General features: G+C 40.2%; 1 protein-coding gene across 1 annotated transcript in view; it reads right to left on the reverse strand.

The window, feature by feature from the left end:
• The window catches only part of LOC135524894 (ankyrin repeat and fibronectin type-III domain-containing protein 1-like), a 102,735-nt gene that overhangs the window by 46,938 nt on the left and 45,797 nt on the right, over positions 1-10,000 (reverse strand). Inside the window, exons 9-11 of the mRNA XM_064952745.1 lie at positions 8,047-8,179; positions 7,562-7,678; positions 7,234-7,449 (exon numbers count right to left, since the gene is read on the reverse strand). Of these exons, the coding sequence (XP_064808817.1) occupies positions 7,234-7,449; positions 7,562-7,678; positions 8,047-8,179 (466 nt within the window). The remainder of the gene's footprint in view (positions 1-7,233; positions 7,450-7,561; positions 7,679-8,046; positions 8,180-10,000) is intronic.

Here is a 10,000-nt window from a genome sequence, read left to right on the forward strand (position 1 = left end):
AGACAGACAGAGAGAGAAAGGGCGTGTGAGAGGGAAAGGGAGAATACAGGGTCAGTTGGTGAAATGTGTGTGTGTGTGTATGTGTGTTTGTGTGTGGACGTGTTTAACTATACTTGTGGGGACCTGTAATCCCCACAAAAATAGTAAACAAACAAAAATGTGAACAACTGGGTACATTTAGGCCCTACAAGGTCAAATCCTATTTCTACGGGGTTTAGGGTAAAGGTTAGATTTAGGTTTAGGGTTAAGGTTAGATTTAGGTTTAGGGTTAAGGTTAGATTTAGGTTTAGGGTTAGTTTTGGGGTTAGAGTTAGGAGCTGGGTTAGAGTTAGGTTTAGGGTTAGTTTTGGGGTTAGAATTAGGAGCTGGGTTAGAGTTAGGAGCTGGGTTAGAGTTAGGAGCTGGGTTAGTTTTGGGGTTAGAGTTAGGAGCTGGGTTAGAGTTAGGTTTAGGGTTAGTTTTGGGGTTAGAATTAGGAGCTGGGTTAGAGTTAGGAGCTGGGTTAGAGTTAGGAGCTGGGTTAGAGTTAGGTTTAGGGAAAATAGGATATTGAATGGGACTGAATTGTGTGACCCTCACAAGCTTAGTTATACAAAACTGTGTGTGTGTGTTTGTGCGTGTGTGTGTGTGTGTGCGTGCGTGTGCGCGCGTGCATGTGTGTGTGTGCGTGTGTGTTTGCGCGCGCGCGCGTGTGTGTGTGTGTGCGTGCGTGCATGTGTGTGCGTGTGTACATACAGTTGAAGTCGTAAGTTTACATACACCTCGGTTGGTCATTAAAACTCGTTTTTTCAACCACTCCACAATTTTCTTGTTAACAAACTATAGTTTTGGGAAGTCGGTGAGGACATCTACTTTGATGATAGCAGTGCTGGCACACTTCAAATAGGCCTAGGAAATGTCAAGGGAACTGTAGCCTACTGTTTAGATGGGTTAAATGGAAACTGACATCTGGATGCTGACTGTAGGTCTATAACCTCTATACATAGTCTTGATATTATCTGTAGGTCTATAACCTCTATACATAGTCTTGATACTATCTGTAGGTATATAACCTCTATACATAGTCTTGATATTAACTGTAGGTCTATAACCTCTATACATAGTCTTGATATTAACTGTAGGTCTATAACCTCTCACATAGTCTTGATATTATCTGTAGGTCTATAACCTCTATAACCTCTATACATAGTCTTCTGGGGCGGCAAGTTCAAACCCCCGAGCTGACAAGGTACAAATCTGTCGTTCTGCCCCTGAACAGGCAGTTAACCCACTGTTCCTAGGCCGTCATTGAAAATAAGAATTTGTTCTGGTTAAATAAAAATACTAACTGTAGGTCTATAACCTCAATACATAGCCTTGATATTATCTGTAGGTCTATAACCTCTTACATAGCTTTCATACTAACTGTAGGTCTATAACCTCTCACAAAGTCTTCATATTAACTGTAGGTATATAACCTCTATACATAGCCTTGATATTATCTGTAGGTCTATAACCTCTATACAAAGCCTTGATATTAACTGTAGGTCTATAACCTCTATACATAGTCTTGATATTAACTGTAGGTCTATAACCTCTATACATAGTCTTGATATTAACTGTAGGTCTATAACCTCTATACATAGTCTTGATATTATCTGTAGGTATATAACCTCTATACATAGTCTTGATATTAACTGTAGGTCTATAACCTCTATACATAGTCTTGATATTAACTGTAGGTCTATAACCTCTATACATAGTCTTGATATTATCTGTAGGTATATAACCTCTATACATAGTCTTGATATTAACTGTAGGTCTATAACCTCTATACATAGTCTTGATATTAACTGTAGGTATATAACCTCTTACATAGCCTTGACATTAACTCCTGCGGAATAAAGCCTTTCTTGCAGTAAAATGATAGATCTACCCCGAATGTAGACTAAAGGAGTGGAGAAATATGATTTCTTTCATTCAGCATCTTGAGAGAATGTGAATGTGCAGTTAAATACTGTCTGTAGAGCTGCTGGCTTTATCAGAATCATAAAAGCTTATCTTACTTTAACCACATAAAATATGCATCCAAATGCCGAACTGAAATCTTATCAGAACCATGTTGGGTCGTTTTCACAGCTTTCTATTTCCTTACAACCGGCCAAACTGATGTAATGACAATTGAGATGTACCAACTATGGCATAAGGGGACGACGAGCGCAGATAAGAGGCAATCAGTAAATTTGATTAAGACATTAATGAGAGAGCTAGGACTGATATAGCCATAAATATTTGTTCAGCACTTTTGAAATGTACAGCGACAGAATTCAGAATATGGGCCGTTCTTACAGTTTTGCAAATATATAAATTAAAAATCCTATAATGTGATTTTCTGGATTTCTTCTCTCATTTTGTCTGTCATAGTTGAAGAAAAAAAAAAAGAAAACAACCTCAAACAGTCACACTCCAAACTCCAATATGGCCAAGACCAAAAAGCTGTCAAAGGACAGAAACAAAATTGTAGACCTGCACCAGGCTGGGAAGACTGAATCTGCAATAGGTAAGCAGCTTGGTTTGAAGAAATCAACTGTGGGAGCAATTATTAGGAAATGGAAGACATACAAGTCCACTGATAATCTCCCTCGATCTGGGGCTCCACGCAAGATCTCACCCCATGGGGTCAAAATGATCACAAGAACGGTGAGCAAAAATCCCAGAACCACACGGGGGGACCTAGTGAATGACCTGCAGAGAGCTGGGACCAAAGTAACAAAGCCTACCATCAGTAACACACTACACCGCCAGAGATTCAAATCCTGCAGTGCCAGACGTGTCCCCCTGCTTAAGCCAGTACATGTCCAGGCCCGTCTGAAGTTTGCTAGAGAGCATTTGGATGATCCAGAAGAAAATTGGGAGAATGTCATATGGTCAGATGAAACCAAAATATAACATTTTGGTAAAAACTCAACTCGTCGTGTTTGGAGGACAAAGAATGCTGAGTTGCATCCAAAGAACACCATACCTACTGTGAAGCATGGGGGTGGAAACATGCTTTGGGGCTGTTTTTCTGCAAAGGCACCAGGACGACTGATCCGTGTAAAGGAAAGAATGAATGGGGCCATGTATCGTGAGATTTTGAGTGAAAACCTCCTTCCATCAGCAAGGGCATTGAAGATGAAACGTGGCTGGGTCTTTCAGCATGACAATGATCCCAAACACACCGCCCGGGCAACGAAGGAGTGGCTTCGTAAGAAGCATTTCAAGGTCCTGGAGTGGCCTAGCCAGTCTCCAGATCTCAACCCCATAGAAAATCTTTGGAGGGAGTTGAAAGTCCGTGTTGCCCAGCAACAGCCCCAAAACATCACTGCTCTAGAGGAGATCTGCATGGAGGAATGGGCCAAAATACCAGCAACAGTGGGTGAAAACCTTGTGAAGACATTTGACCTCTGTCATTGCCAACAAAGGGTATACAACAAAGTATTGAGATAAACTTTTGTTATTGACCAAATACTTATTTTCCACCATAATTTGTAAATAAATTAATAAAAAAATGTGATTTTCTGGATTTTTCCCCCTCATTTTGTCTGTCATAGTTGAAGTGTACCTATGATGAAAATTACAGGCCTCTCTCATCTTTTTAAGTGGGAGAACTTGCACAATTGGTGGCTGACTAAATACTTTTTTTGCCCCACTGTATATATAACATTCTACTGGTTGCAAGATTTTTGTATAATAATTTAAATTGAATAATTCAAAGTTTTTAATCTGCCGTTGTTTTGCGTGTCATTTCAAAAACCATGTGCCATGGAATCGGTACATCGAAAATCTCTTTCCAACTATTTTGCAATGTATGTGGCACAGCTGTCAATTTGTTGGTCCTTAAATGAAATTGGTATATGTTTTTATTTATCACACTTTTCTTTAACCATTTATGTTCTTTAATACAGGGCCGACATAAAAGTTCCTTTCATAAAAGTACATTTCCCCCCTTCTACTTGCCTCTTCCATTTTTGTGGTAATGCTGCAATTGTAATTTTGGGTAGAGCAGACATTTCCATATGTCTGTGTTAGCTGCATGTGTGACATAACTTCACCAGTCCTATGTAGGATATTATTTACAAAAATTATACCTTATTAAACATTTTATCTAAAAATACATTTTTTTTCAATTAGTGTATTTGAGTTTAACCACAATATTTGTTGTATTATTTGTTCTGTCTTTTCAAGTGGATTAAACTGAAATTGTAAAACAATTTTCTAAAAAATAAGATTTTTTGGATATGATTTAGTTTTCCAATAACCCGAACGTGAGCAGTTGTAATCTGAATAAAAGGAAAAAGGCCATTCTTGAACATGGGGTGAGATATTCTTACTAATTTACAAGAGAAGCATTTCGCATTTAAGTCTAACTTTTGTATGACTGATGCATTTAGTGAGAGGTTTAATACTTTAATATTGATTTTAATTTTGTCTGGCTTACCATTCCAAATAAAATTGAATATTTTTTGTTTATATAATTTAAAAAGCAGTTCACTAGGTGTAGGCAAAACCATAAGCAAATAGGTAAACTGTGATATGACTAAAGAGTTAATCAGGGTGATTTTTCCACAAATAGACAGGTATTTTCCTTTCCATGGTAGCAAGATCTGATATATTTTTGCTAACTTTCTATAAAAAATGTATTGTAGTGAGATCATTTCTTTCTTTCGGGATTTGTATACCGAGTATGTCCACATCCACGTCAGACCATTTTATTGGTAAACTACATGGTAATGTAAAAGTTGAATTTTTTAGTGATCCAATACGAAATATAGTACACTTCTCATAATTTGTTTTTAATCCAGAGAGGTTAGCGAAAGTATCTAGATCCTCTAAGAGGCTGTGGAGGGATTCTAATTGTGGTTTCAAAAGAAAACATGAATCATCAGCATACAATTACACCTTTATTTTTAAGCCACGGATTTCTAATCCCTTAATATTATTGTTGGATCTAATTTTAACAGCTAACATTTCGATGGCAATAATAAATAGATATGCCTATAGTGGACAACCTTGTTTTACTCCCCTTGACAGTTTAAAACTTTCTGCGATGTATCCATTATTTACTATTTTACACCTAGGGTTACAATACATAACTTTAACCCATTTTATAAGAGACTCCAGTCGTACTTTATCAAACGCCTTTTCGAAATCAGCTATGAAAACCAGGCCTGGTTTCTCCGATATTTCATAGTGTTCTATTGTTTCCAGTACTTATATTATCTCCAATGTATCGTCCGTGTAAAAAACCTGTCTGATTAGGATGAATAATATCTGACAATACCTTGTTAATTCTATGCTATAATATTTGCATCACAACACTGAAGTGTAAGAGGCCTCCATTTTTTTTAAATGGCCTGGATCTTTATATATACCACTTGGATCCTGTTTCAGTAATAATGAAATCAGAACTTGTTGTTGAGTGTCCAATAATCTACCATTTATATAGAAGTGGTTAAAACATGCTAATGGTGCTCTGAGTATATCAAAAAAAGTTTGGTACACTTTCACTGGTATGCCATCCAGCCCTAGAGTTTCCCAGCCTTAAAGGCTTTAATGGCATCAATAAATTCCTCCTCTGTAATTTGGCCTTCACATGAGTCTTTCTGTACAGATGTACATTTTACATTATGAATAGAAAAAAAAATCCATACAATTAGCTTTGTTTAGTGGAGATGGAGGAGGCTTTACTTCCTATTTCAAAATATTATTCGGGGAATCATGTGTGACTCCATCATTTGTAACAAGTTTCAATACCTTTTTTTTGGTAGCATTTCTATGTTGAAGATTGAAAAATAATTTGGTGCATTTTTCCCCAAATTCCATCCAGTTCGCTTTACTTTTATATTATATTACACTGGATCTTTTTTGAATAAGTTCCTCCAATTCTTTTTCCTCTAACTTATTCTTTGCCTCTATGGTACAGTTTTTATTGCTGTTAAATTGTTCTGTTAGTCCTTCAATTTCCTTTGTTAATATGGACTCTTTTGATGTAAATTGCTTTTGTTTTATAGATGAGTACTGAATTGCATGGCCTCTAAAGGCACATTTAAAAGTGTCCCATACAATAAGGGGATCTGCTGTACCTACAGTATGTTATGTCTGAAAAAGTCTGTTATAAATTATTCTGTCCTAGTTATAAACAAGTTATCATCCAGTAGGCTTTGATTAAATTTCCAATATCCTCACCCATGTGGAAATTCTGTAAGAGTAATATATATGCCAATTATTTGATGATCCGAACACATTCTGTCCCCTATCAACACGTTTTAAAACTTTTGGTGCCAGAGGGAATGGCATAAGAAAGTAATCAAGTCGACAAGCTTGATTAAGCCTCCGCCATGTATATCTCACTAGTTAAGGGTATTTAAGCCTCCAGATATCCACTAATTCCAATATATCCATGACACAGAAATACATTGGTTCTGGGATATGCAACCATTTCCTTTCTCACTCAACGCCAAACAACACACACCACACCATCCATCCATCCACACATACTGTGCCTTCTGATTACTGTGTTTTTTATTTCCACCATGTTGAATTAGTACTTTAGTGTTCCAATTAGTTATATTTGAAGATAGAAAATATATATATTTTGTGTTGTATTATTACAATCCATAACAGGGCTAGAATTGTGTGTACGTGTTTGGTACTCATATAGTGATGAACAGTATGGTAGGCTATGGTAAGGTGATGGCAAAGTTATGGTAAGGTTATTTATTTATTAATTTTTTTAACCAGGCAAGTCAGTTAAGAACAAATTCTTATTTTCAATGACGGCCTGGGAACAGTGGGTTAGGGTGCAGAACAACAGATTTGTACCTTGTCAGCTCGGGGGCTTGAACTCGCAACCTTCTGGTTACTAGTCCAACGCTCTAACCACTAGGCTACCCTGCCGCCCCCGTTATGGTAAGGTTATAGTAGGGTTATGGTAGGTTTATGGTAGGTTTATGGTAGGTTTATGGTAGGGTTATGGTAAGGTTATGGCAAAGTTATGGTAAGGTTATGGGAGGGTTATGGTAAGGTTATGGTAAGGTTATAGTAGGGTTATGGTAGGTTTATGGTAGAGCTATGGTAAGGTTATGGTAAGGTTATGGTAGGATTATAGTAAGGTCATGGTAGGTCTATGGTAGGTTTATGGTAGGGTTATAGCAAGGTTATGGCAGGGTTATGGTAGGGTTATGGTAAGGTTATAGTAAGGGTATGTTCTACCTGTATGGTAATTAGCAGTATGTCCAGTGCGTAGGGTTCTTCAGGTGTGGACAGACTCTTCCTCTGGCTTTGTAGCTTGGACACCTGCATCCACTTCCCACTGAAGAACGAGTACTGGCTCTCCATGTCCCGGATAGTCACTAGCAATACGTTACCATGACGATCCTTGATGGGCTCGTAGTGGACACGCCCCAGGTTGTGTGTCCCCAACAAGCTCTGAGAATGACATCAATCAATCAATAAATCCTTATATCTGTATGTCTGCCTACCTACTAATCTCTGACTCACATACACCCCCCCCCACACGCACACACACGCAGGGGTGTACCTGTAGTTGCCCAGCGGCAGACAACATCTTCTGTCTGGCCTGTAGAGTGGAGGAGGAGGACATGGAGACAGACATACTCTGTCTCAGCCACCGCACATCCTCCCACATACACGACAACTACAGAGAGACAGGGGGATAGGTAGAGAGAGAGAGAGAGAGAGAGAGAGAGAGAGAGAGAGAGAGAGAGAGAGAGGGAGAGAGAGGGAGAGAGAAAGAGAGATGTCGGGAGAGAGAGAGAGAGAGAGAGAGAGAGAGTGAGAGAGAGAGAGAGAGAGAGAGAGAGAGAGAGAGAGGGAGAGAGAGGGAGAGAGAAAGAGAGATGTCGGGAGAGAGAGAGAGAGAGAGAACGCATTGTAAACATAATTGTATAGAAATATTGAGGTGCAGTAATTTGATTGAAATGCTGAATCCAGCCTGATGCACGAGTGCTAAAATGTCTCTATATATGGCTGCTGCCCTGTAATGAACTACATTACCCACAATACCTTAGTGAACCATAGGAAGTCCTGCATGAGAGAGCTGCCGTAAGAGTCATCCACCTCCACTATAGGGATCTGGTCCTCTGTGGTCACCAGTAGACTGTCTTTGTGGTAGAACACTGCCGCCAGGTAAACCCCCCTACAGAACCAGCAAAATGGAACAGTCCGTCTCAGTTAAACACTCCACTTGGAACAGTTTTACTTCCGGTGCCGACAGAGATGGCCGCCTAGCTTCGCGTTCCTAGGAAACTATGCAGTATTTTGTTTTCTTACGTGCTATTTCTTACATTGGTACCCCAGGTCATCTTAGGTTTCATTACATACAGTCGGGAGGAACTACTGAATATAAGAGCCACGCTAACTCACCATCATTACGACCAGGAATATGACTTTCCCCAAGTGGATCCTGTGTTTTGCCTTCCACCCAGGACAATGGATCGGATCCCAGCCGGCGAACCAAAACAACGACGCCGTAAAAGGGTCAAACGAAGCGGTCTTCTGGTCAGGCTCCGGAGACGGGCACATCGCGCACCACTCCCTAGCATACTACTACATACTACAAGGTTGATGAAATCCGAGCAAGGGTAGCATTCCAGAGAGACATCAGAGACTGTAACGTTCTTTGCTTCACGGAAACATGGCTCACTCGAGACACACTATCGGAGTCAGGGCAGCCAGCTGGTTTCTTCACGCATTGCGCCAACAGAAACAAGCATCTTTCTGGTAAGAAGAAGGGCGGGGGGGTATGCCTTATGATTAACAAGATGTGGTGTGATCATAACAACATACAGGAACTCAAGTCCTTCTGTTCACCTGACTTAGAATTCCTCACAATCAAATGTCGACCGCATTATCTACCAAGAGAATTCTCTTCAATTATAATCACAGCCACATATATTCCCCCCCAAGCAGACACATCGATGGCCCTGAACAAATTTATTTGACTCTATGTAAACTGGAAACCACATATCCTGAGGCTGCATTCATTGTAGCTGGGGATTTTAACAAGGCTAATCTGAAAACAAGACTCCCTAAATTCTATCAGCATATCGATTGTGCAACCAGGGCAGGTAAAACCCTGGATCATTGCTTTTCTAACTTCCGCGACGCATATAAGGCCCTCCTCCGCCCTCCTTTCGGAAAAGCTAACCACGAATCCATTTTGTTGCTCCCAGCCTAGAGACAAAGACTAAAACAGGAAGCTCCCGCGTTCAGGTCTGTTCAACGCTGGTCCGACCAATCGGATTCCACGCTTCAAGATTGCTTCGATCACGTGGATTGGGATATGTTCCACATTGCGTCCAAAAACAGCATTGACGAATACGCTGATTCGGTGAGCGAGATCATTAGCAAGTGCATCGGTGATGTTGTACCCACAGCAACTGTTAAAACATTCCCAAACCAGAAACCGTGGATTGATGGCAGCATTCCCGCAAAACTGAAAGTGCAAACCACTGCTTTTAACCAGATCAAGGTGACCGGAAACATGACCGAATACAAACAGTGTAGCTATTACCTCCGCAAGGCAATCAAACAAGCGAAGCGTCAGTATAGAGACAAAGTAGAGTCGCAATTCAACGGCTCTGACACAAGAGGTATGTGGCAGGGTCTACAGTCAGTCACGGATTACAAAAAGAAAACCAGCACCGTTGCGGACCAAGATGACTTGCTCCCAGACAGACTAAATAACTTCTATGCTCGCTTTGAGGACAATACAGTGCCACTAACACAGCCCGCTAACAAAACCTGCAGACTCTCCTTCACTGCAGCTGACGTGAGTAAAACATTTAAACGTGTTAACCCTCGCAAGGCTGCAGGCCCAGACGGCATCCCCAGCCGCATCCTAAGAGCATGCGCAGACCAGCTGGCTGCTGTGTTTCCAGACATATTCAATCAATCCTAATCCCAGTCTGCTGTCCCCACATGCTTCAAGAGGGCCACCATTGTTCCTGTTTCCAAG

The sequence above is a fragment of the Oncorhynchus masou genome, chromosome 31, assembly GCF_036934945.1.
Source record: "Oncorhynchus masou masou isolate Uvic2021 chromosome 31, UVic_Omas_1.1, whole genome shotgun sequence".
Taxonomy (NCBI): Eukaryota; Metazoa; Chordata; class Actinopteri; order Salmoniformes; family Salmonidae; genus Oncorhynchus; species Oncorhynchus masou.